We start from the raw sequence: 26,447 nt of genomic DNA, 5'->3' as shown, positions 1-26,447 counted from the left end.
GCATTTATCGCCTGTTTCGATGATCCTGCTTGTCTTTTTGTCACTACGGATATATATTTTATCATAATAGATGTACTGTAATGGATATATGTTATGTTTATATGCATATGGAGATTCTTTGCTTTCTCTCACCATGATTAAATGTATAAACATTTGTTTAAAATGTGCATATTTACAGGATATTTATAGTTTGGTGTTTCTATACACATGGATCATTATTATCTTTGTAAATAATAATAATTTTTGCTACAAAAGGATTTTCCAGGTGTACCTAATGTTATGGCCCAAGGTTTCTGCAGTTAAAACTTTTGTTTGTAAGTTTGTTTCAGCTTTTTTTGGTCTATATTAAAGTTTTGGTGTTATTGTATCTTCTTAAAATACAATTTTACTGAGTCTGCTTTATTTTATGTAACATATATTTATATATAATACAGTATAAAAGCCTGAATGGTTACATTGCAGCTCTGTTATTACTGTACCTTGCACAAATAACTTACTTATTGAGTGTACATTTGCTTGTATATACGCCATCAGTGAGAACAAATGCAGGTAATTTTTATTAAGAGAATAATGAAGACAAATTAAGACTGTTTAAGTGTTTATAACTCTACATAAGCACCTATTTTTAATTTCACTTTCACTAAATTATACCTTCCCTTGTACTACTTACACAAGTGCGGAAATAAGTGACTTCCAAATGTGGGATGTGCTGATAGAGAGTACAATGCTGCCATCTAGTGGTTGCTGAAGATAATTATAATACCCAAGCAGGTACAGCATTGTTACTACGGCACATCTTGCCTCATATATTTCTGTTGTTCACATTTCTATGGGATATTTATGGATGGTAACTGCCGTCTGACCTGGTGGGCATGCCCTGACTTCTATTTTTAGCAAACGTGAGAACGCAAATGAGACGTCACGGAGTGTGTCATGCATATTGAAATGGTTGTGGTGTAACATACCCCCATGGCTGCACGACCACCCATGCAGCTGCTCCATCCGCACATCACGTGACCCGACTCCCCTCCACTACTTCATTCAACATGATGGCTGCGGATGCTGCGGATGCTCGCTGCCGCATCCTGCATCCTCTGCATCTGACCGCCATCCCTCACCTCCTCCACCTCCTCCTCCTCTCCTGGCTGCCAGCACCGACTTCAGCGCTGCTCGGCGTCCGGCCAGAAGACACCCAAAGCGGGGATTTGTCCGTGCAGGATGGCGTCCTGAGAGCCACGGAGGGGACTCGCTTCATTTTGAGGGTGTACTTCTCGGAGCGTCCCAACATGAACTGGAGCGGTGCAGCTGACTCAGCTCCAGCAGCTCCGTGGATCGCCTTCATAGAGGAGCAAGAAGGGGACAGCGAGGGCCGGTCCAGAGCGAACCCTTGCGAGGAGGAGAACGCCCGGAGCTCTGACATCGAACTACTGGGCTCTTTCAAATCCACCTCCAGTCGCAACTCGGTGCTGGTCGAGCTTCTTGCCAAGCATCTACGCCGAGGAGAAGCGGTGAAGTACTACTCCATGTGCGCTTTTGACGGCGTCAAATGGGAACACTTCAGCACCAGAGACTTCTGGCTGGCTGTGGTAGAGAGACCTGCGGAGGCGGACGCGTGGCTGCAGGCGGGAGTCTCCGTGCTTCTCCTGGGGCTCTCCGCGCTCTGCAGCGGACTCAACATCAGCATGCTGGCCCTGGACCCCGTGGAGCTGCGGGTCCTGCAGAACAGCGGAACAGAGAAGGAGCAGAAGTACGCACGTAAGATAGAGTCAGTGCGTAAGCATGGCAACTATATCCTGTGCACTGTGGTGCTGGGCAACGTGCTCACCAACACATGTTTTGTGGTTTGGATGTGCCAGATATTAGGCATGACCGTCCTCTCCACGGCCTCCTGCACTTTAGGGATTTTCTTCATAGGGGAGATTTTGCCTCATTCTGTGGCGTCCCGGCACAGCCTCGCCATCGCTTCCAAGACCCTGTGCGCCACCAGGCTCCTCATGCTCCTCTTCCTCCCCATCGCCTACCCTGTCTCCAAGATCCTGGACATCCTGCTCCACCAGGAGATCAGCAGCTTCTATACACGGGAGAAGCTGGTGGCCATGCTGAGAGTCACAGATCCGTACCACGACTTGGTCAAGGAAGAGCTCAACATCATCCAAGGAGCTCTGGAGCTGAGGACCAAGACGGTGGAGGACGTTCTCACCCCTTTATCCGACTGCTACATGCTCTCATCAGATGCTGTGTTGGACTTTGGCACCATGTCTGATGTGATGCAGAGTGGCTTCACAAGGATCCCGGTCTACGAGAACGAGCGGTCCAACATCGTGGACATCCTGTTTGTGAAGGACCTCGCCTTTGTTGACCCGGACGACTGCACCCCTCTGAAGACCATCACTGAGTTCTACAAACACCCCATGCACTGCGTCTTCAATGACACCAAGCTGGATGTGATGCTGGAGGAATTCAAGAGAGGTAATTCCACACTGAGGGGAATCCTTTCCCATTCCGTAGACCACAATGAAGGCGGTGCTGTCTTTTAAGGTGCCATATGCTGTGCTTCCCATCCTCAAACTCCCACCACCTATGGAGTGAGGAGCCTTTGAAGTGAATGTGCACTTAAAAAAAGAAAACACACAAATGAGAAGAAGGCCGGTATAAAGCTCATTCCACTGCGGCTCACAGTAGGCTGCAGCCATGAACAGCCTTTCATCCCTAAAGCGAGGCCCATATGTGAAATGCGAAACAGTGACACACAGAGGGGGGTTCAAGCAGAGGTTACAGGCTGCCAAAGATGGGAGTGTGTGTGTGTGTGTGGGGGGGGGGGGGGGGGGGGGGGGGTAAATGGCTTCTCTGTTGGGATTTATCCATATAGAATGGAAATTCCAAAGTCGAACAAAAAAAAGCAAGCATGCTAATTTTCCGAGTGTGATGCTAACCATAGAACAGGATGGGGAACACAGTGAGACACTGGGAAAGGTCTGTCTCTTTGCTCTGTACAATATGAGCAATACAATTACTTAAACATGTTCAAGTGTAAAATGAAGTCAACCAGTGGTCACTGACAAAGTAGAAAGGGTCCAAACCTTTTCCACCGCAAGGCCGTATAGTGAAAATCAAAGGACGCAGGGGGTCTCTTTGATATTTTATGTATTTTTCCAATTTTTTGCTTAAGTTTTTGTTTTAATTTTATTTCTACAATGTGCTGTGGGCCAATCAAAAGAAAGCAGATGGCCGCAAATGTCCCCGGGGATGCATATATTTGCTAATTCTTTGACATAACAGTTGCCCCTTGTCTAGCAGGGTCAATTTAGATTCCCCAATTAACATAACATGCAGGAAAGATTCAAACCCATGTCTTCCCGATCTCCTGACTATGATCACCCTTAATAAATTGAGTATTTTCATAGTTAGATCATAGAAAACCCGTTTATGACTTTCTAAATACGTTTTTACCATTATTAGAGCTCTGGAGACATGAAATAACACCCCTATAGTAACCACTACAAATGTAAAAAGAAGTGAACCGCTGCACTTAACCAACAAAGTGATGTGTAATGTGATCTGTGAGGCGATTAGCTTTTTAAAAACATTCTTAATTATTACAAAAGTGTAATAAGAAGTCAACTAGTGGTCTTAACTACAACAACAAAGCTGTAATGCGATTCTGTATGCTGCCACACAAGTGTAAAAAGAAATGAACCACTGTTAGTAATAATACGTAAAGACAGTGAACAAAAGTCTTTACTAAATCTGACTGAATACCACTTTAATGATAAAAAGCCAAAGAAAAAGCATGCTCAGAATTAAATATTTGATGTGGGGTCTTGCGTGATGTAATGCAGGACAGCTTTGGAGGTTTTATGTGATTTTAAAAGCATATTATTCCCACATTTTTTGATCCAATTTGAACTTCTGATGAAAGCACTATTCTATTTGTAAAGACAGACTCCGGTGTTGGCTTTTATTAGATGGCCATGCAGATCTATCCATGAATGACTGGTGATAAAGATGTACTAATACAGTACAACACTGCGAGCTAACAAGTAGCGACAGAACAAACGTGCTGCTTCTCTCCCGGGGAGTTTCTGAGCCCTGACAGCATCGTGTGCTAACATAGTGCATGCAAGGGACGCCAGTGGAGAAGATTATATAATAATTTCATTGTGGATTGAGCTGCAAATGTGGTTTTATTGACACAGAGGTACCAGGGTGCCGGGCAGAGCTGACTGATTATTATTATGTGAAAGTAGACATGTTGACTTTGACATTGCCACTTACAGGTCAAGAGGTCCATTGCTTCATCCCGCTGCAGGATTATGATGGATCGCGTTGGTCTGCTCAGCCATGGGCCTCTCTGCCTGTCATTAAAAAAAACAACCAGAGTGACAACATAGATTTGCATCCAAATGACTTTGAAGCGTTTTTTTTTTTAGCGCCATTCAAGCCGGCAGAGCAATCATGAAAAATTCAACTCCAACCTTTCCCTTTCCTGTCTCTCGGCTCCTTCTCACTTTGATGAATGGAACGTTCCTACTGCTCAGGCAGCCTGCTGGGGGAATGTCACACTGGGATGATGGAGCAGGGGAAATGTCACCATCGAAAAAAGCTGCCACACTTCAATAATGATACAATACAAGACCTGGATGAAAAAACATTTGCCTTTGCATAGCAATAACGTTTCATTTTTATTGGCACTGCCTCAGAAGTAATAACTATTGGAGCCTTGTATTTACTTTATCAGGCGAGCAACTACATTAATCCCTCGCCACTTTGCGCTTCAAATTTTGAGACATCAAAACATCTGTGCCAGTTTTTACAAAATATATGCTATTTCATGTTTGAATACAGCCCATTATCAGTGAAAAAAGGTATAAAAACTGCTAAATGAGCTAAAATATAGATGCAAGGTATTCAGAAGATGCATTCAAAGACGCTGCAGTGATATGTACAGTAGTATTCTACACAGATCACTCGTGGCCCGTACCATCCCCGGAACAACAAGCTTTTATTGCATTATTTGAATGATCTAACAACCTGGACAATAATCCCTAACACGGTTGCAGCTATAACCGATGCTAAGCTAAAACTCAACTCTGAACCCTTGACGTCACTTCCTGTCGACGAACAGAAGTTTTAATTATGTCTTAATCGGGTTAATTTTGATCAGGACTGCTGGCACATGTCACAAAAGCTGCACGGCGGATAAGTGGTTAGCATGCAGGCCTCACAGCTAAGCGACCCGAGTTCAATTCCACCCTCAGACATCTCTGTTTGGAGTTTGCATGTTCTCCCCGTGCGTGTGTGGGTTTTCTACAGGTACTCCGGTTTCCTCCCACATTCCAAAAACATGCTAGGTTAATTGGCGACTCCAAATTGTCCATAGGAATGAATGTGAGTGTGAATGGTTGTTTGTCTATATGTGCCTTGTGATTGGCTGGCGACCAGTCCAGGGTGTACCCCGCCTCTTGCCTGAACACAGCTGGGATAGGCTCCAGCAAAATAAATGAATGAATGGGTTATTTTGTCTTACTATGTCTACTACATTAGATAATATGACTACAAAGTTGACTATAGGGGTGTTATATCATGTCTAGAGAGCTCTAAAAACATATTTAGAGGGTCGTAAACAGGTTTGCATGTTCTGCAAATTCTACCACTTTAGGGGTAACTGTGTTTGTTTATTATGGTACTATCTACACTATATGACGTTTAATGCAGTTTCTCATATTGTGCCAATCTCAAGTATAATACATATTAAGAAGATGTAACAGAACCACAATAATCCATCCCAAAATCGGACCTCATTAGATGATGCAGGTGTACCAAATGCGGCTGGTGTGAGTAAAGGGTTGCTGCATGGCCGTCAGAATGCCGTGTCTGCAAAACAGTGAATGGCATTGTAGCATTACTCCCTTGTTGTTTCTTGTCTGAATGTACAATAAAAGGTCAGCGGGCGTACACAACAATGCATCATGGGAGGAGCCCCACGAGTCGGTGGAGCAGAAAGATTTGCAAAAGAGACATTCACATTAGACCCAGTTTCACTCGGGGCATGTGTGCCTGGCTGTGTGTGTGTGTGTTGCTCTGCAAGAGTATTATGTAACACACAATGATGTAATGCGGTGCCCGGGCACATCAGCAACGAGGAGGGCACATCCACGCCTGACTCACCTGAGCTATTTAGACAAGCTGACGTCATCCCTTTGCATATAGACTTTAATATCAAGGCCACCTTGCCGTCAATCAGCATGGTTTTTTTTCCCCCTGAAGGATTAAAAGGTTTGATCCCTCACCAGTGATCCCCCCTAAATCTCGTATGAACCGGTTCAGAGGGGGTTAGCGTCAGATATGTGTCTGAGTCGTAGTCACATCACGGACTGGTTAGATAACCTAGTTGGACACCAAATTCTTACGTTAATAAAAGCCAGAAAAGATCTATTCTTTTGATTTAGGCTCACTGTCTTCTCTCGTCCATGTTAAAATGACCGCTTGATTTCTTTTAAGGAACTCTACATATATGTTACGTGTGTTTAAGAAATACATATGGCAGCCACATAGGCATCCCCAGACTGATTATGCAATACTGGTGCTTTTACATAAGGGAGCCAAATCTTCCCAAACTGCCAAAGTATCTCCTGACTAATCTCCCAAATTCCTACTGACGTCTTGTCTGAGTCACACACTCACCAGGGTAACAATAACACTTCTTTGTTTTTTTAGCTGCAGTTTTGTGCATTAATGTTCATTTTTTTATCTCGACCGCACAAATCAAGTTGGAGGCTGTTGGCGTAGTCTTAGAGCATAGCATGACAACATGGATGTGCAGCGCTATACTTGTTCTGTAGGAACATGTAATGCTTGGTAACACTTATTAGGAAAGAAGATGCTCCTACACCCATGCCGTATATGTCCCAATACTTTTGTCTACCATTACAATGGATTATTTTGTTGTGTTTACAGTTGTGTTTTCAGTTCTTTTTACACTTGTATAACAAGGACAAATGTTAAAAATAACCTTTATCGGCATCATGAAAGTTAGGACTACAGTCAACCTCGGTTTCCATTCAATATACTGCGAATAACAAACTAGCCAGTTTGAACAAAGCACCCTATGCATTGATAATTCGCTGTCTGTGCAAATGCTAAATAACCTGTCATGGGGCCAAAGAAGAGTGCTAGCAATTTGATAAAAACAGTCAGAAACACGGTTGACTTAAAACTTAATACGAGAAATCTGCAATGACAAGTTCCATCCATCCATTTTTTTTGTTAATATTTTGGGCTATCTTGAATGTATTATTTGGATTGACATGATTTCCTCTGGGAAAAATTGCCTCGTTTCCGTACGTTTTGGTTTTTGGAATGAATTAATGATGAAAATCAAGGTTTCACTGTATTAGATTTAAAATTAAAGGGATAGTGTAGTGCATCAGTGGTGACTTACCCCCCATTTGGTTCCGTGTGCCGACTTCTGGTCGTACTTCAGTGACGAGGAACGTAGTTCCAGTTAGTTGTTGGCGGGCAATTAAGTAAAGAGTTTGGCTTCTCACAACAATATGCGTTCTAAAGAGTAATCCATTTGCGTCACAAACATGAGAATGTTACATAGAAAGTCAGCAATTGGTAGTGAGGATTTTTAATCTATAATCATTCTTTTCTGGTGAATGCAGGCAAGTCCCACCTGGCTGTGGTGCAAAGGGTGAACAATGAGGGCGAGGGAGACCCCTTCTATGAAGTGATGGGCATTGTCACCCTGGAGGACGTCATCGAAGAGATCATCAAGTCTGAAATTGTGGACGAAACAGATCTTTACAGTATGTATCGGAGAAAAATATGTATCTTGACAAGGAACAATACTGTAGAGAGAAAACATTGATATACTTAGAGTAGTCAGTGTACAGCTAATATGCGCTGAGAAAAAAGAGTCAACAATAAATGTGTCTCACAATTCCTACAGTATTGTCCCTTGAGAAAATACTTATAGCATGTACTAACTTGTGTATGAAAAATAGATATCCAATCATATTGTGAGCTGTGAATAGATTCCATCTTATAATTGCAACTGGTTGAAACTGTCCCAAAAGAGAAGGATTTAAAAACATTCACTGCAATATTTAAGCTGTGTTAGCATTTTTTGCATGAATAATTAATACTGTAATCACTCCGCTTCCACTGCCTATTCCTCATTAGACCACCGATCCCACACTTCCACCCCTGTTGTTCACAGCTCCCTACTTATGCATAATGAAATAAGTGCAATCCTTTAACTGATTGGAATAGAAATGCCAATCAACCCTGGCTGGTTTTAGCATTTGAATAAAAGTACTGTATATCAATTGGCACATTCTGTAATTACTGTATGTACATACAGCAATAGAGGAGATTATTGCTTTAGACTTTGCACTGAAGGCATTCATGCCAGATGTTCCTACAGCAGGCGTGTAACATGTTTAACTGCCTTCACATCTGCAGAGGATTAGTCAATTTATCAATCAGATCAGTGTGTGTATGTGTGTGTGTGTGTGTTTGTGTGGATAATCCGATGCGATCCACAGAGGTAAAGATACATATTTAGTAATTTAGTATTTTTCTTCATGTGTTGCACAGCTGATAATCGGACTAAAAGACGAGTATCGCACCATGAGAGAAAACAGCAGGACTTTTCCATCTTCAAAGTGGCAGAAAATGAGCTGAATGTGAAGATCTCGCCGCAGTTGTTGTTGGCAACACATCGTTTCTTGGCCACAGGTACGACTGCAAAACACATTTTTACACTGTGTGAATTAAGTGTTATTGTCATAAACATCTTTCATTTCATTTCATTAGCATATCTGCATTGGATTTGTTGAAGATGAAAAATGTAAAAAACTAGAATGGCCGCTGCATCTTTTGAAGTTTGGACATCCCTGCTTTAGATTTTCACTGAGTAGAAGTCTTATAAGATTTACTGACATCTTGTAGGATGATGGTTTGAACTCTTAAATTTACTTTTGGGACGTACATGAACTCCAAATTGTACCACGTTTGGAGGCTTAGAGTCGTTCCGAACTGGTTTGGCTGCAGGGCCCACCATCATCCCTCAATGATAAGTTGGAGACACACTTTTTTTCCAACTGGAACTTCTCAAATATCTGATATTTGAAGGCATGCACCTTGTGGCAGTATAGCAAGCGAATGTCATGGTTTTTTTTTTTTTTGGCCAGGCAGAGACCATGACACACTGAAAACGGCTCTTCCACCCACTATTGGGTCACAACTGTAAACTGTATTACGGAAAGCAGGAAGTGAACAAATGTAACGGTTACTGATTGTAAAAGTACCAGATGGAGGGGTAGGATTTAATAAGCTTTGCTTCTTCCTACTCCTTTTGGACATGTGGACTGTGAACTGATTATGTGATGCATTCAATTGTAATCTGATGCATGTTCAAATGAAATAAAACCATTACCATTACCATTACCATTACAACACACCAGTTGAGAATCATTGGTTTAGGGGTTCCAGTGTAAAATGCGTAGTTTTCCTCTCCTATTTCTCCCCCCCTCCCACTCCTCTTACTGTCAGAGGTGGAGCCATTCAGGCCGTGTCACCTGTCGGAAAAGATCCTGCTCCGTCTCATCAAGCATCCCAGTGTGGTGCAAGAACTCAAGTTCAACCCCAAGAACAAACACGCTCCTCAACACTACCTCTTCCAGAGGAACAAACCTGTCGACTACTTCGTCCTCATCCTGCAGGTAAACCAACGTCACACTGAATGTTTTTCATCATCCAAAGCCATTTTGGGATGTATTCAATGAATATAGGACACATTTGTGTCGAGTGGTTAGCACACAGACCGCACAGCTAGGAGACCAGGGTTCAATTCCACCTTCGGCAATCTCTGTGTGGAGTTTGCATGTTCTCCCCGTGCATGCATGGGTTTTCTCCGGGTACTCCGGTTTCCTCCCACATTCCAAAAACATGCTAGGTTAATTGGTGACTCCAAATTGTCCATAGGTATGAATGTGAGTGTGAATGGTTGTTTGTCTATATGTGCCCTGTGATTGGCTGGCAACCAGTCCAGGGTGTACCCCGCCTTTTGCCCGAAGACAGCTGGGATAGGCTCCAGCACCCCCTGCAACCCTTGTAAGGCTAAGCGGTAGAAAATGAATGAATGAATGAATGTTTTCATACATGTTTAGAAGTTAGCCTAAAATGGAAGATACACAAAAACTGACATTTATCACCAAAAATTCTTATTGAAAACCAAAAAATGACCCCGTATTGAGCGTAACATAAACTAATGCAATCATATTAACATTTCAATTTGGATGACTGGCATTTAATGTTTATTTTTTCCCATTCAAAGCATGCAGCAAAATTAACGCCTTGCTACTGAACTGATACTGAGTGTATGGATGAGACTTTCAGACCATATTCTTTCCTCATATGAATTTATTTAGGATACTGGCATACCGAAACAAAAATCTCAAAATTGGACCTCCTTTAGAAATATATATAGTTTATTTTTCACAAAATCCCACTAATTTCAGTTAACTGTGCTAATGATGTATTACATTAAGTGCACCCTAACATTTCGTGTTTCGGTGTGCTCAATGCAATGATGAGTCGATGTGGTCGTGACATTGTTACCGAGCCTGAGTGCTGATGTTGCAGGGACGAGTGGAAGTAGAAATCGGAAAGGAGGCCCTCCGCTTTGAAAATGGAGCATTTTCCTACTACGGCATGCCAGCACTCATTCCACCCCTGCCAGTCGGTAAGTACACCCACGACAAATGTCAATACATGCTTACTGTGTGCTAAGGGCCATGTTGATGACGGCGACAGGGAGCAAATGATAATGAAGGGGAACTAATTGACGTGCTGGAAGGCTTAATCCCAGCAAGTCACTGTACACAGCAGCAGCCGTTGTGGGAAGAAAGTAATTAAAAAAAGGGCAGATTTGAGGAGAATTTCCCAGCGGAAGAACACGACCTGACTGGGATTATGTGAGCTAAGAGTGCACAGCAAGCAGGAAAGGTTCTTGGTCCCCATGCGGACATTTCTGTCTTCAAGGGTGTTCATATTTTGCATTTTAGTGGTAGGCTTAAAGTCATTACAATTCTTAGATGGGGGGGTTTAAAAGTCTGTCGGTCAGGAGCTGCAGCTACTACAAATAACCCTTTCAATTCATCAGAGTCAAGCTCCAACATTATAGTGTAAAAAGTTGAATGACGCATGATGGTGTATTCATTCATTCATTTTCTACCGCTTTTTCCTCACGAGGGTCGCGGGGGTGCTGGAGCCTATCCCAGCTGTCTTCGGGTGAGAGGACTGGTGGCCAGCCAATCACAGGGCACATATAGACAAACAACCATTCACACTCACATTCATACCTATGGACAATTTGGAGTCGCCAATTAACCTAGCATGTTTTTGGAATGTGGGAGGAAACCGGAGTACCTGGAGAAAACCCACACATGCACAGGGAGAACATGCAAACTCCACACAGAGATGGCCGAGGGTGGAATTGAACCCTGGTCTCCTAGCTGTGTCTGCGCGCTAACCACTCACCCACCGTGCCGCCCGAAATGATCCATTAAAAAAGAACAATAAATTGTGTTACTCACCTTTTGATGAAGTGTGCATGAGGACACGGAGGGGGGGGGCTTCCTTCGTGCATGATGGTTTTCAGTGTTCCCTACAAGTGTACAAAGCGAAATTTTAAAATGTACAAAAAAAAATTTTAAGACTACGTTATAACTTTCTGCACTCTGTGTGTATGCTAGCAGCCCCGCCTCCACCCACCGAGACCTTTTGTATGACTGACAAAAAGGCTCACTCTGTTCAAGCTGTCGTTTTATGGAAGAAACTCACCAAGGAGCTCAAATCCTCTTCCATTTGTCGTCTTTTTTTCTGCAGGTCAGAGGTTTTGCTCTCGCAGCAGCGGTCTCAACCAATCAGACTCGCTGCTGAGTGGAGGCAGCGTGGGTCAGCTCTCAATAGGAGGGTTCTACTTACCCGACTACTCAGTCCGACAGCTTACAGACCTGCAGATAATTAAGGTGACATACTTTACGTATATAGCATTACAATACAAAAAAGATGGAGGATTGAACATGCTACTGCAGTGTTTTACATACTGTACATTTCAGTGTATAAGCCACACCCACTACATTTAGAGGAAATATATACTCACGACAAGCATGCCAACCCATTGGAAATTGCTGGAGGCCATTACTGAGTTACATTAAACTCATCACACGGCAACTTAACACTGAAAAGGTACCTAGGACATATACATTACATGCACCAATACGAGTTTAAAATAAATTACATGCATATGCAAATTAGACAATGATGTTATTCAGCCACCACCACAAACATTGCAGTCCAAAATCACTGAACTGACTACTGAATCTCCCCCCCCCCCAGATAATAAGGACCCACTACCAGAACGCCCTGACAGCCACAAGAATGGATAGCTCCCCTCAGACACCAGACCCGGTGGATGGAGACGCTAAAGGGAGGCCGCCGGTCTCAGAGGCTCGCTCGCACAGCATCGCCCTCCCCCTCACCAACACGTACACCCGACTGGGACTGGCACGCCTCGCACAGCTTCATCCCCACGCGGGCCTTAGAAACACCTCGCATCTCAATCATAGAAATAGGATTGTTCGTAAGTTACACAAACACTTCATGATGTTATTTTACTTCATCATTTTGTAGAAGTCATCAGTAGCATCAGCTCAATATGCAGCACATTCTAGAAAATACAGAACACTATTTTACAAATACACCAGTAATATTACAATAACAAAGTCAAATAATTAAAAGTAAAATGTTTTGTTCCAATGTTTGCAATTTTGTGAGAATAGTTTTGTAATATAGGAAAAATAACATCATTTTAGTAGCATAAAGTTGACACTCTAGTGACTGTTATAACATAACAAGTCCTAAAATGCACATCTTTATTCTCGTAATATTATAATGTTTACAACTTTATTCTTGTAAATTTATGGGATTAAAGTTGAATATTTACAAGAAAAAAAACATGTAATATTATGAGAATAAATTTATGACTTTATTGCCATAAATTCTGTTTGTTATTGTAAAAGTACGACTTTATTGTTGTAAATTTACAACTTTTTTATCATAATATAAAAATTATTTTATTGTAAATTTATGACTCATAAATTTACTAATTTTTTTATTATTATTATTACTGTTATTTCTGTAAATTTACTACTTTATTATTGTAAATCTAAGAGTTTTTTCCTCATAAATGTATGACTTTATTCTCATATTACAAATTTTCTCTCATAAATTTCCAACTATGTTATCATGAATTTATGAGAGTTGATGACTTTATTGTTGTAAATTTATGATTTTATTCTCATATTATACATTTTTCTTGTAAGTTTACGACTTTATTCTCATAATATTGCAAGTTTTTTCCTCATAAATTTACAACTTTATTCTCCTAAATGTACAACTTTAGTCTCATAATATTGGAATACTTTCTTGAAAATGTATGACTTTATTCCCATACATTTTTACAATTTTATACTCATAAACGTACATGTTTATTCCCAAACATAACGCTTTTTGATACAGCTCATGTATTGGTATTGCTTATTAGATTGTGTGGTTGGCCAGTGATTGTATAACTAGCAAAGCATTTCAAATCCCAGTTGAATTATGGCTCACATTACCTGAGGTATCCGCTGGCAAGATAAAGTCCAATTTCTATTATGACTCATCATATTTTCCCAAAAACTGAACTCTAAACAAAAGGAGGCATCAGGCAATCTGCTCCGTATTTCAAGCTTAAAGGATTTCCCACAAGCCATCTGTCCTCTGCTGAGTGGAAGAGTTCCTCACTGCGTGTGAACAAGAGACAGCAGCAGACAGATGGTTCTCCTGCTTGTCAATAACACACTGATCTTTAACTCATCCTGTGAGTCACATTGCACAGCAAATACGTCAAATCACAGATGGATTTTGATTATTTACCTTTAGAAATAGTCGGGATTTGGTGCTGACTGCTGTCATTCTCCCCACAGGCAGTAAATCAGATGGGCAGAGGAGTCCCAATGATACAGTCTTCCTGCGCATGGATGACATTCCCTACATACAAGAGGATCGACCGGAGAATTATGGAGAAAATGGTCAGATTATTCTGATTCGTATTTCACTTGAATAGAAACAGCTAAGAAATTTTTTGCTTTTGTTAAATCAACAGTCATTGTAAATATTTCTTTGAAAACATATGACAACTTGTGTGCACGTTGCATAAAATAAAATGTAATTGCTCTTCTATTCTACTTTTCAGACGTGCCTACAGACTCTCAGACAACCACCTCTCCTTACGTCAGCTCTCGCTCGCTCTCCAGCTCGGAGGAAAATATAGGAAAGAAGCTTTTGCGTAAACTGAGTGAGTGTGTCTGTGTCTGTCTGCCGTCACTTCGCTCCCACCAAAAACCCTCGCATGTCTGCTTAAATCTTTGTGTCAGACGTGGCACACGGTGAAGCTGTATCTTAGCAACAGGTGATGGGTTACTTCATGGCAACCCACTCACATGCAGACACAGATGCTTATGCTGCCTGCAGGCTCAGATGCAAATGACTCACGAGTCCTACTTCATCATAGCAAAATATGTTTTAATATCATAATACAGTAGTATGCTTTTATTTTATGCCATTCCTGAATATTCTCCACACATGGTAATGTGCTAACATGAGCATGCTAACATCTAGCATGATAGCGCTAAATGTCTACTTAAGTTTATATTCATGAAAATCATCAAAAATTCTAGCATGCTCATGTTAGCATGCTAACATGTAGCATTATCATGTCTACCATGTCTACCTGTGTCGAAAAATGCTATTATGCTACTGTTAGCATGCTAGCATGAGCATGCAAGTGAGTGTGCTAACTGCTAATGTTAGCATTGCTACCACCTGGCATGATAGTGCTAAGTGTTTATACGAGTGCCTACCAATGAAAACTGGTAAAAATGGTAAAATGCTGATATTAGCATGCTAGCAATGCTAAAATGCTAACACATAACATGATATAACATGATATATAACATGATATATTTTTATATTATTGATTATTTATATATGTTTATATACAGTATGTGTCTACCCATGAAAATAGCAAAACAATGCTAGTATGCTAATGTTAACAACTAGCAATGCTAATATGCTAACATTAGCATGCTAACACCTAGCAACAAGTGCTCTGACTATTTTTTGTGGCGTTATTTGCACAAATGCCGAAAATGGCCCAATCTTGCGATGTTAAAACATCCTTTTAAAAGTTCCTGAGTCCAGACATTAATCCCGTTCATCCGCCCAAATTTAATCAGTTCTTCCATACTCCATTTCCGACAATTCCTGAAAATTTCATCCAAATCCATTCAAAACTTTTCAAGTTATTTTGAACACAGATAACCAAGCAGGTAAACAGATAAAAACATAACCTTTGTGCTGGTAAAAATCTGCATATTTCAGATTGCAGATGGTGATTAATCTACATTAATTAATTTGAAAACTGATTAATTTGATTAAAACTTTTAATCATTTGACAGCCCTAATGAGAAACTAAAAAACAACAAAACACTTTTTTTGAAGGCTTTTTTTTTTAACGTTGACATGTTCTCCTTGTTTCTAGGTAATAAGAGGAGGAAAAAGTCCCGGGATGGAGAGCAGAGTTTGGAGGAATGTGTGGAGCAGCCACCAGTGACAAGCTAGCACAGTGATGACACACATTTTCCCTTTCTATCCAACAGTCCCATCCCATAATGACTCCCTAGATACGCTGTCACCTCCCTGCAGGAGACTGAGCCATTATGTGCTGTAGTTACCAGTGTACTCAGGTCCCCACTGACACTCTGCCCCAAATCTGCCTCCCTTCACACCTTTTACTGATAGGAAAAAAAAGGGAACTAATGAGGGAAAAACAGCATCAAATTCCCAAAAGCACTAATATTGGTGAAACCAGCCTTACACTGGGAACTAAAAGTAAAGTAAAGTAATTGAAGCCATACAATGTCACTAAACATGATCCCCTTTCACACAGATCCTAAAAATAAGCTGCCTTTTGCACAGAACTCACAGCTGTAGGGAAATTGTTGCAACCGTGTGAGCTTTTACACAGCAACAGTCAACAGTTACAGTTACAGTCAACACAACAGAACAGGCGGAGTGTCTGTGTGAAACTTTCCACCCACTGTTTCAGCATTCTCTTTTTACACAGATACCATCCCGCCTCTGTTGCAGCTTTGATACGACCTCTTTACTATTGGCAGGATGATTCCTTCTCTGTTGCACCTTTCACACTGCACTTAAAAGCTGGATTTTCCCGGCTTCTTTCCCCTGTGTTGCTGTTCTGTGTGAACAGCACCAATTATTTCGGAAGTAGTATCAGAGCATAACAGAGGCGGAATGTCCTTTCACACTGCACTTAAAAGCTGGATTTCCCCGGCAATTTTCCCGGCTTTTTTCCCTGTGTTGCTGTTCTGTGTGAACAGCACCAACAATTTCGGAAGTAGTATCAGACCATAACAGAGACATAATTTCACCTGTGTGAAAACATATTCGGCATGGTGCTGCTAGTTTGCAGGATCTCTGTGTAACAGCTGTGTTCTGTGTGAAATGCAACAAAAAGATTTCTGTGTGAAAGCGGCTTTGTACACAAAAAAACTAGCAGACAATGGGCCGTGTGAGAGGTGCTAATAATCGCAATTCTGAATCACTTTTGCCAGAGCACATTCTTGTGATATTTTAGAAGGATATTGTACTAAAAAGTAGTGTATTTTCTTAGGGAATTTACATATTTTGAAGGGTAATTAAGCTTTATTTAAATTATTTTGCAAACAATAATCCCCTGACACAAACCACAATGAAATGGTAGGATTTGATAGCATTTCTGTGGTTTTGCCCTGAACATGATGTACAATTTCCTACTAAATTGTCACGTGAGGTGACCAGGAAATGGAATCTAACGGTAATGAGGTGAAATGGTGCCATCTACTGCCGATAAATGATGACTACACTGCACAGCACACTTTTTGCACCAGATTTTAAAAAACAAGAGCCATTTTCTCTTGAACTCCCGCACACTTTAAAAGGGGTTTGCACAATTTTCAAAAATGTGAACCGGAAATGAGACAATTTATTATGTTTTTTTTTATATATATATAAGACTTACCAAATAGGCATTGAAGAAAAGCAATATCAGTCATTGTATGTATTGTACAGTATCATCGTGGATGCATGCACACAGCTCTGTGTGGTCTCTGCTTGCGAACAGCAATAATTGATAATGCTACTGTGATACTGTTGCCATAACAACAAATGTATGCTACTACTTGATTAAAAAAAAAAAAAAGTGGAACCTCCAAAAGTTAAACACCCCCCTCATGCTGTGCAATTTGGAATTTGACCAAAAAGTTACCAAAAACGATCAATTGTGTGTTTTGCCTTTTTCAGACACTTAATCCAAAAGAAGAGGCAGTTTTGTCATTAATTTGTTCCAAAAGGTCAAATAAAACAAAACAGCAATTTTTCCCCCTCAGGAAATACAGTCATCCCTTGTTTAGCATGGTTTATTGATATGTGAATTTCCGAAAAGTATGATTTTTGTAGTTAAGAGCATAGAAAACCTGTTTAACTATATATTTTTAGCATTATTAGAGCCCTCTAGACATGAAATAACACCCCTATAGTCACTTTTGCAGCCCAAAATAGTTGACATAATATTAGACATAAATAAGACATTAGCCACCAACATACTTGATTTGCTATTGTCTCATCAATGTAACATTTCTGACACCTAGTGGCCAGTGTGGTATAACACTACTGCAATGGTGCAGTGAACATTCACACAGGAGCTGCTGTCAGCCACAACTCACACCAGTCACTGGCATTCTCTACACTGCTAACCCAGGCTAACACTCAGGAACTCTACACTAGCTAGGTCCCGCCTCTTAAAGGCATACACAACGTCACAGATAGCACACTACATAACATCGAAATGTATTATATTTGTATTTCAGTTCATTTAGGTAGTTTAATGAATAATTACATGAATAATTACAATTTGTTTTGACTAATCATAGGCCGGCATGGTGGTCGAGTGGTTAGCGCGCAGACCTCACAGCTAGGAGACCAGGATTCAATTCCACCCTTGGAGTTTTTGGAGTTTGCATGTTCTCCCCGTGCATGCGTGGGTTTTCTCCGGGTACTCCGGTTTCCTCCCACATTCCAAAAACATGCTAGGTTAATTGGCGACTCTAAATTGTCCATAGGTATGAATGTGAGTGTGAATGGTTGTTTGTCTATATGTGAAGCTTGTGATTGGCTGGCGACCAGTCCAGGGTGTACCCCACCTCTCGCCCCAAGACAGCTGGGATAGACTCCAGCACCCCCCTGACCCTTGTGAGGAAAAAGCGGTAGAAAATGAATGAATGAATGAATGATCATAGGCCGTATTCTTTATAAAATTGCTGGAATTCGCAATTACTTTCTTATTTATCAGACTTTTTGAGTGCAATACAGTGGAGAAACATAAACAAACATTTTAGATATAAAAACTGGGGTGTATGAAAACAGAGACTTGACTGTATTTCCATTATTTCCAAAGGGGGAAAAATGGAGGTTCCACTGTATGACAAGACATTTAAATAACAATGCATAAAAACAGCTGACAAGGCAAAAAATACCTTTTTTTTAAACACACTTTACTTCCTACTTAAGCCAAAATGGTGACAGGAAAATGAGTTTCGATGAAAAAAAAAAGCTCTCTATTTGGCACATATCCCGACAGGAAGTCATGTGTTTTACATAGCAATATGCGAGTCCCTGAAGCATTCTGACACCATCCAACATCTTGCCTGTTTATCACTGAAGCTGCCTACAGACCAATTAAGAATAAGCTAACAATGTTTGGGGGAGGGCTGAGTTCTAGTTGCATGTTTGTTTATGCTGCCTATAAAGTAGAATCGCCCCCCTTTAGAGGTTCCGTTTGCATGCTGGGATGGGGGTGGGGGGTGCATGAATAGGATCGACCCTGCTGTAACTCTTCCCATAAAGAGACTCCAAATGTTGCTTGTATATAATATTCGCTAAGATCCTTATGGCTGCATTTTGATGCCATATGAATATAGATGCTTATTGGGGGGTACAAGGGGACATTAGATACTATTCAAGGATATTTTAAGCCATTGTTTAGGAAGCTAGAAGAGAAGTTATGAAATAGAGATATAATAACTATTGCAGCCGCTTAAGCTGAATTTTGGTTGATCTGCTCTGGAAAAAAAAAAAAAGTTGGATCAATATAAAAGCAATATGACGCAGACATTGACGTCGAGTTCTTTTCAAATACACATGAATGCAAGTTGGTTGGAGCCGGCCAGCAACAATCCGTTCTGTCTGCAAGGGGAACGAGTGCAAAAGTACTGCACTGCTCAGCATTTGGCATTGACCCCACTGTATACACACAGTGTGCAAAACAAAGACGTTTTTACATGTTTTGCCTCTACTTTATTGATTCATGTGTGTGTGTTTACAGAGGGAACCTGCAAAGGCATCGGGATGTTCATGCACTGTAACCCAAATATAATTACAAACACAACTAATATATTGAAACTAATTCTAAATATCATAATATCATAAATAAACTGTCAGAGCTGCTACTATGGTGTCATTTTATACTATTCACCCTAAAAAGATGATTATCTCATCTTAAAATGCACATTGATTCCAGTATAAATGACAAATGCACAATATAGTTTCATTCATTTTTATTAACTGTATCATTTAAAAACATTCATAGCTTGAATTCATGTGCACATTAAGATATTATTATTTATTAATAGATGACACGGTTCAAGTTTTAACAATATACTTCTGAGGAGACATTTTCATGTTACAAATATTTGTAAAAAAACAAAATACACAGTGAAGGAATACTATTGAAAAACCCCGTCATTCTTTCTACTGGCCACCAGGGGGCGACAAAACCAATACTACTATGGTTGGCAGTTTACCTTGGGAGAACATTTCTATTTGTTACTTGATTTAATAGCTAAGGTGGAGTATTGGGGTCGGAAATTTACGACAATAAAGTTGTAAATGTAGCAACATTTACGACTTTATTCTCTGCAAATTTGCCTGTATGACTTTTCTCATAAATGTACGACTTTATTCATGTGAAATTATAAGGAAAAAAAGTCATAAATTTAAGAGAAAAAAAATTATAATATTACCTTTGCCCAAGGCCAAAGGTCACATAAGTCATAGTCGTCTCTAGCAATGCCTGTTATACGACAGAATATTTAATTAATCTGAGAGTTTGAGAATAAAGTCGGGAAATTATGACAATAAAGTCGTAAATGTACAAGGAAATGCTAATATAACGAGAATGATGTCCTACATTTATGAGAAAAAATGGTAACGTTATGTTACAGCAATTGCCTAAAAAACAGTGGTGAAAAAGGGGGAAGTTATCTGACCTAAGGAAGGCGGAATTGCTAATTGCTAAATGCTCAATTTTTAGCACTCCGTTTTGCTGCCACGTTATAAATAAAAGCTTGCCTGAAACAATAGGTGAAGCTTTGCCGTGTAAATTTAAGAAATCTAATCCTAATAAACTACTGCAAGTTTCAAGTCTTCTTAAATGTAGAATTAAGTTTATTTTAAGGAAAAATTAGCTCCAAAACTTTTTCATTTAGTCATTAAATACTGTTAATATAGAATTATTAAATTAATCGAATGCAATTAAAACGTGTTTTTTTTACTATGAACCCAATTATGAAAGATTAAGAAGGTTAAAAAAATGTTTGTATTCAGCATAAGGACCAAAGTAGGGCAGTAAAATGGGTGAAGAACACCCATTGTCAGGAATGAGGAGCCCTAAAGGCTGGCTTTTTACTGGACCTGAGTGACGGCCTCGTGGATGGACTCGGCCACGTAGCTGATGTTCTTACTGGTCAACCCGCACATGTTGATGCGACCGCTGGCCATCAGGTAAATGTGCTTCTCCTTCACCAAATACTCCACTTGTTTGGCTGCAAGATGAGCAGACAGGAAAGGGAGGAAAATAAGGCTGGGTGACTCCACATGTGAACGAGCAGGAACACAATATATACAATATATACAGTATACATATATATACAGTATATACAGTATGTCTGCTTTGTTGTTTGTGGTATTTCTTTATATATTTACAGTGGCACTGCTTTAATCCTCCTCCCAGTCTGAGCTTTTCTTCCTGTCAGTCACACACACTGGTGTGTGTTAGTTGTTAGCATGCTAGCAAACAACAGTGGAGGAGTTACAATGCCATTTGTAGCCAAGATACTTAAATGGGAGTACTTATTATACTCATTTTGAACTCCGATTGAGCAGCAAAACATGACAACCTGCACAGAAAGCTTTCTAGATCTTCCAGACTCTGCACCTCTTCATGCTGTGTTTCCATGGAAAACAGTCTTTTTAATGTACTCATACCCCTCCCGCCGAGCCCACTTCACTGTGATTGTTCGCACTCCTGAGGACTTCCAGACAGCTGCCGAAACCCTTTTTGTTTGATTACTTACACAAAATGTACACATTTAGGATACTGATAAATTGTTACTTACTGAATTGTCGTTGACAGATGAATATATTTTTCTCTGGCCGGTCGGAAATCTGAAACTCCAACCACTTTTGTCTGATGCTTGCCTAGGCTAAAAAAAAATTAGCATTTCCTCGCACCAAAAAAAAAAAATCCTGGCAGCCATTATTGAACTGGGCATGCCCATATAAGCTCTGTGACTTCCTCCTTGCTGTCATGTGTGATCTTCCATCCCTGCTGAGCTCTTATTAAATGCAATTGTGCCACCTTGTGGCCGTTTTTATGGCTTAAAACTGCTATAGTTAAGTTCATTCTATTATTATTATTTCATAAACATTGAAAACAGAAATAAAACAAAAAAAGATACATTTTTTAGGACAAACAAAGACTGGTGCATGGTGTATGTGTACTTACGGTTGAGGCCCGTGAAGCTGAACATGCCAATTTGTTCCGTGATGTGATGCCAAGTTCCAGGTGTCCCCAGGGCCTGGAGTTTGGCCTTCAGCTGGGCCCTCATCAGCAACACCCTGTCAGCCATCGTCTTCACGTTGTCCTTCCTGGAGTCACATAAAACACCAACACATCACATCGTCATCTTATTCATGGAAGAGAGATTTCAGTGCTGACCATTCGGTAAAGAGCTCAGGTGAGTTGAGCGTGACGGCCACAACGCGAGCGCCCTGAGAAGGAGGGTTGGACCAGGTCGTCCTCACTATCTTCTCCATCTGGGACAGGACTCTCTTCAGGCTGTCAGCATCCCGAGACACCACGGTCAGGTTGCCGACACGTTCATCTGGAGGTACAAATAGATGTGAGGCTCCAGTTTCCCTTTGGGATTAAATGCGATTAATCTACAGTCCACGATTCTAAGTCCGAGGCTTCCTTCTAGTACGTTTTTTCAAAATAATAAAAAAATCAATAACTAATCACTGTTTTGTGGTTGACTAAAGTCAATTAAAAAAATGCATATGTAATAAAATATTACATATTATTGTCCTAATTTAAGAATTGTTTTATGTTACTGATACATCTGCATACAACTGGTTAGCACACAGGCCTCACAGCTAGGAGACCCGAGTTCAATTCCACCCTCGGCCATCTCTGTGTGGAGTTTGCATGTTCTCCCCGTGCATGCGTGGGTTTTCTCCGGGTACTCCGGTTTCCTCCCACATTCCAAAAACATGCTAGGTTAATTGGCGACTCCAAATTGTCCATAGGTATGAATGTGAGTGTGAATGATTGTTTGTCTATATGTGCCCTGTGATTGGCTGGCGCCTCTTGCCCGAAAACAGCTGGGATAGACTCCAGCACCCCCGCAAGGATAGAAAATGAATGAAAAGTATTTGTATAAACTTTGGTAGAAACCTCCGTGCATCAAACAGGGGGAACTTACTGTAAAGGCCAAAGTTCTTGGAGAACGACTGCGCGCAGAACATTTCAAAGTCCATGGAGACAAAAAAACGAACCGCCCAAGCGTCTTCGTCCAAGTTGCCCGAGGCGAATCCTTGATAAGCCGAGTCAAAGAAGACAAACAGCTTTCTTCTCTGGCAAAGGATGAAGAAAAAAATGCTGACATTGTGGCGTCACACATGAGTGACACATTCAACATTTTAAAGCGCATGCAGAGGTAGATAGATCTGTTGTGTTTCTTTGATCCAGAGCTCTCAGTTAATTAAATAATGTTGTTTTTGAAGTGATAAAAACAGTGAAAAAAGTGATAAAAACAATTCCAGTACCATCATCACTTCAGCAATCTGCTTCCACTGCTCGTGTGTGGGGTCGGTGCCGGTTGGATTATGGGCACAGGCATGCAGGACAAAGATGGAGCGCTCCGGGCAGCTCTGGGAATAGGAAAAATATACATTTGTGATACGCCTCATGGGTGTGTTTTTCCATATTCCACTTCATTTATCCGTCTATGGGAACAGCAAACTTGACTATGTCAATAATTTAGCTATTTAGCAATAGCTTCACCTCCAGGTCGCCAAGAAAACCAGACAGATCGAGGCCTCGCTTCTCCGCATCCCAGTACTTGTATGGACGAACATCCTCAAAGCCGGCGTTGGAGAAGACGCCATTGTGATTTTCTGAAGCAAAAAAGGAGATTAAAGTATTTTTAATAAATTCTTTCACACAGAAACACTGCAAAATAGCCGCATACAATGTGATCAGGCATCATTATAGATACTGTTGGTAAGGGACCGCCTATATGGAACATATATGGGAATATGGGTAGGAACCTACCCCAGGTAGGTGCAGACACATAGACGGGCGTCTTTGTGTTGTTGCTTCCATTGTAGAAACGTCGAAGAAACTCTGCTCCCATCTTCAGCGCACCCGTACCACCGAGACACTGAACAGCACCAACCTGACAAACAAAGCAATTTTTGAGAAACAGGAAGTCCAAACATAATACTTCAGCACATTGGTCCAGATTTATATACCACACACACACACCCTGTCCTCCAGGATAGCAGGGCTGCCATCTCCCAGTGCGATTTTGGAAGCCGAGGATCTAAACTCGGGTAAGCCCAGGATAGGAAGGTACTCGTGGTTTAGCTTGTCGTCGTTGGCGATGATCTTCTCCACCTTTTTCACCACCGGTAAAACCCACGGTTTGCCTTCATCTGTACGGTAGGCTGTAACACAGTTTGCATCAAATTAAGTTCAACATCCAGAACCGTACTTCATCATATTGATGCAACCAAAATATTACAATATTACAATTGCAGTTCTACATGACCGCAAACTACAATAAAGCTTATAAGTTCATAGCATACATTAGTTGTAAGATATCACAAATACAGTACATAGTGAAACAGTCAAAAGGACTGATTCGCAACAACTGACCTTCTACAAGTCACTCTGGGGCACAGACGTGCACTTTAATCTTTAGAGATATGCAGCCTGTAGAACGCCATGTCTCACTGATAATGACGCACGAACACACCATACATTTTTAAAGCTCAGTCACAAATAAGACTATGTTTATTTTTCTTCCGCTAGCCTCGCAGAACAACCTGCAGAATGAAATGCATCATAAATCACGGGTTGTATTCTGACGTAGAGTTTGATGCCGTGGCCTAAATTTGCCATCTGCCATGTCTTGTATAGAGATGAGGGGATTATGAACACTCCGTCTTTTGCACTAGTCATGGAGGGCAGGTAGGAGCAGAAGATTGATAAAAAAAATATGGTAATGGTTGTATTTCATTTGAACATGCATCAGATTACAATTGAATGCATCACATAATCAGTGATGTTGCTGTTAAAATGTGAGTGTGACCTCCTGTCCCACTCTTTAATGACACATTGTTGTGATACAGAATATGACTACTCATTTGGAGCTACAGAGCTACAATGTAGGGAACAATAGAGCTTATTGTAGTCAAATGGCTCATTAGCATTAAAGCTACAGTAGCACTTTTTAAATGTCTAGGTTGGTGCCTTTGTGACTAATCTAAAATTACTGAAAAAAAATAGTACATGTGAGGATAACTGTCACTGTCACTGCAACACATGCATGCAGGATTTCTGACATGCCTGAAAAAGTAAGAAGCCTTTAGGATTAGCACTCATAATCAGATTTAAAGTGACAAAGGTTGCACGGGACTAAAACGTGTTTGTTAGTGTTAGTTCAACCTTCAACCTGGGGGGGCTAGTCCAAGTGTCAGGGGTCACTGTGCAGGTTTGCATCTAATAGAGAATTCAACTCTAGTGTTACATAATAACACTAACTATATCCTAACTATAGCACACTGAATTCAATATGGAGCGCAAAAAGCTTACATCACTATGAGTTGTAGCATCTTACTGCTATGAGACATATTTGCTAGCAATAAACTTACCCCCAACCCCGAGGTTGACTTTGTGTGGAAACTGGTCGTGATTGAAATCCTGTATCAGTTTGAAGACAGCGACAGGGGTCGCTTGGGGTACCTCGCCAAATACGGACATATTTTTTATCAATATTTTTTTTAAATACAGCAACAAAACTAAATCATGTACCGAAAGAAAAAGGCGACAGGAAGGGGCAACTTTTGCTTGGATGGTAGCAAAAAGAGAAAAGGGAGTGTTTCGGGTGTACCAATGGGAATATGTCCTTTGTACCCCGGACCAATCAGAGCAGTGATACTTGGCAGGTTAAAGTCCAGTGAAGAAGGGGAAATAAACAAGAAGCGACGATGCTGACCAATGAGCAGGGGGTGTTTATTGACAGACACAGGGTACCGCCAATAACCTTTAGAGAACGACGGGGCGTAAATCTACTGCAATAATACGTTAAGCCACAAGGTGGTGCCACAGCCTGGGTATAATGGTGGCACAGCATTCTTGTAGATTTAACAATGAAATACAATTTAGGGGACAATTATTATTAATTGCAATTGCATTACTTTAAAAGGTGTTTCCGGTAAACAACTGAATTATTCTGAATTATTCACTATTTGTACACTTTTTTCACCATATGTGTACCATTTAAAAGGAAACAAACTAAGCAGTAAATCACAATTTAAGTCTTTATGTAGACAACAAGGTTAGCACGCAGACCTGACAGCTAGGAGACCCGAGTTCAATTCCACCCTCGGCCATCTCTGTGTGGAGTTTGCATGTTCTCCACGTGCATGCGTGGGTTTTCTCCGGGTACTCCGGTTTCCTCCCACATTCCAAAAACATGCTAGGTTAATTGGCGACTCCAAATTGTCCATAGGTATGAATGTGAGTGTGAATGGTTGTTTGTCTATATGTGCCCTGTGATTGGCTGGCGACCAGTCCAGGGTGTACCCCGCCTCTCGCCCCAAGACAGCTGGGATAGGCTCCCCCCGCGACACTCGTGAGGAAAAGC

General features: G+C 40.9%; 3 protein-coding genes across 7 annotated transcripts in view; 1 reads left to right on the top strand and 2 right to left on the bottom strand.

The window, feature by feature from the left end:
* The window catches only part of hpse2 (heparanase 2), a 60,590-nt gene extending 48,208 nt beyond the window's left edge, over positions 1-12,382 (bottom strand). Inside the window, exons 1-9 of one of the 5 annotated variants that reach the window (XM_058058280.1) lie at positions 11,854-12,382; positions 11,607-11,677; positions 8,637-8,751; positions 7,442-7,781; positions 5,798-5,874; positions 4,476-4,546; positions 4,276-4,355; positions 1,826-2,612; positions 966-1,715 (exon numbers count right to left, since the gene is read on the bottom strand). In XM_058058280.1, the coding sequence (XP_057914263.1) occupies positions 966-1,010 (45 nt within the window). In that variant the 5' untranslated portion in view covers positions 1,011-1,715; positions 1,826-2,612; positions 4,276-4,355; ... (4 more) ...; positions 11,607-11,677; positions 11,854-12,382. Of the gene's footprint in view, positions 1-965; positions 1,716-1,825; positions 2,613-4,275; positions 4,547-5,797; positions 7,056-7,441; positions 7,782-8,636; positions 8,752-11,606 lie in introns of those variants that run through there. The other 4 variants (XM_058058278.1, XM_058058279.1, XM_058058281.1 and 1 more) reach the window with 4 other exon arrangements.
* Positions 979-21,980, top strand: LOC131107858 (metal transporter CNNM1). The gene is made up of 10 exons (XM_058058276.1): positions 979-2,469; positions 7,668-7,811; positions 8,605-8,745; positions 9,562-9,731; positions 10,654-10,753; positions 11,899-12,041; positions 12,412-12,655; positions 14,043-14,147; positions 14,312-14,413; positions 15,659-21,980. Exons 1-10 carry the CDS (start codon positions 1,047-1,049, stop codon positions 15,736-15,738), a joined length of 2,652 nt encoding a protein of 883 aa, XP_057914259.1. The 5' UTR covers positions 979-1,046; the 3' UTR covers positions 15,739-21,980.
* On the bottom strand, positions 19,776-25,680 carry got1 (glutamic-oxaloacetic transaminase 1, soluble). Its single transcript, XM_058058285.1, has 9 exons — positions 25,453-25,680; positions 24,062-24,243; positions 23,849-23,972; positions 23,579-23,691; positions 23,341-23,445; positions 22,998-23,148; positions 22,232-22,397; positions 22,019-22,161; positions 19,776-21,056 (listed from the first exon to the last, which is right to left on the bottom strand). Exons 1-9 carry the CDS (start codon positions 25,559-25,561, stop codon positions 20,917-20,919), a joined length of 1,233 nt encoding a protein of 410 aa, XP_057914268.1. The 5' UTR covers positions 25,562-25,680; the 3' UTR covers positions 19,776-20,916.
* Between the last annotated feature and the right edge of the window lie 767 nt (positions 25,681-26,447).

This window comes from Doryrhamphus excisus, chromosome 20 (assembly GCF_030265055.1).
Source record: "Doryrhamphus excisus isolate RoL2022-K1 chromosome 20, RoL_Dexc_1.0, whole genome shotgun sequence".
NCBI classification, from domain to species: Eukaryota; Metazoa; Chordata; class Actinopteri; order Syngnathiformes; family Syngnathidae; genus Doryrhamphus; species Doryrhamphus excisus.
Note: the sequence above shows the minus strand (reverse complement) of the source record. Positions and strands in the feature narration are given on the sequence as shown.

Coding starts and splice junctions, on each gene's coding strand:
- LOC131107858 (XM_058058276.1), top strand. CDS start 1,047: ATGATGGCTGCGGATGCTGCGGATGCTCGCTGCCGCATCCTGCATCCT. Junction 7,812..8,604: donor GGACGAAACAGATCTTTACA/GTATGTATCGGA, acceptor TGTGTTGCACAG/CTGATAATCGGACTAAAAGA. Junction 8,746..9,561: donor ACATCGTTTCTTGGCCACAG/GTACGACTGCAA, acceptor TCTTACTGTCAG/AGGTGGAGCCATTCAGGCCG.
- got1 (XM_058058285.1), bottom strand. CDS start 25,561: ATGTCCGTATTTGGCGAGGTACCCCAAGCGACCCCTGTCGCTGTCTTC. Junction 24,244..25,452: donor AGTCAACCTCGGGGTTGGGG/GTAAGTTTATTG, acceptor ACTGTGTTACAG/CCTACCGTACAGATGAAGGC. Junction 23,446..23,578: donor GTTTTCTTGGCGACCTGGAG/GTGAAGCTATTG, acceptor TCCTATTCCCAG/AGCTGCCCGGAGCGCTCCAT.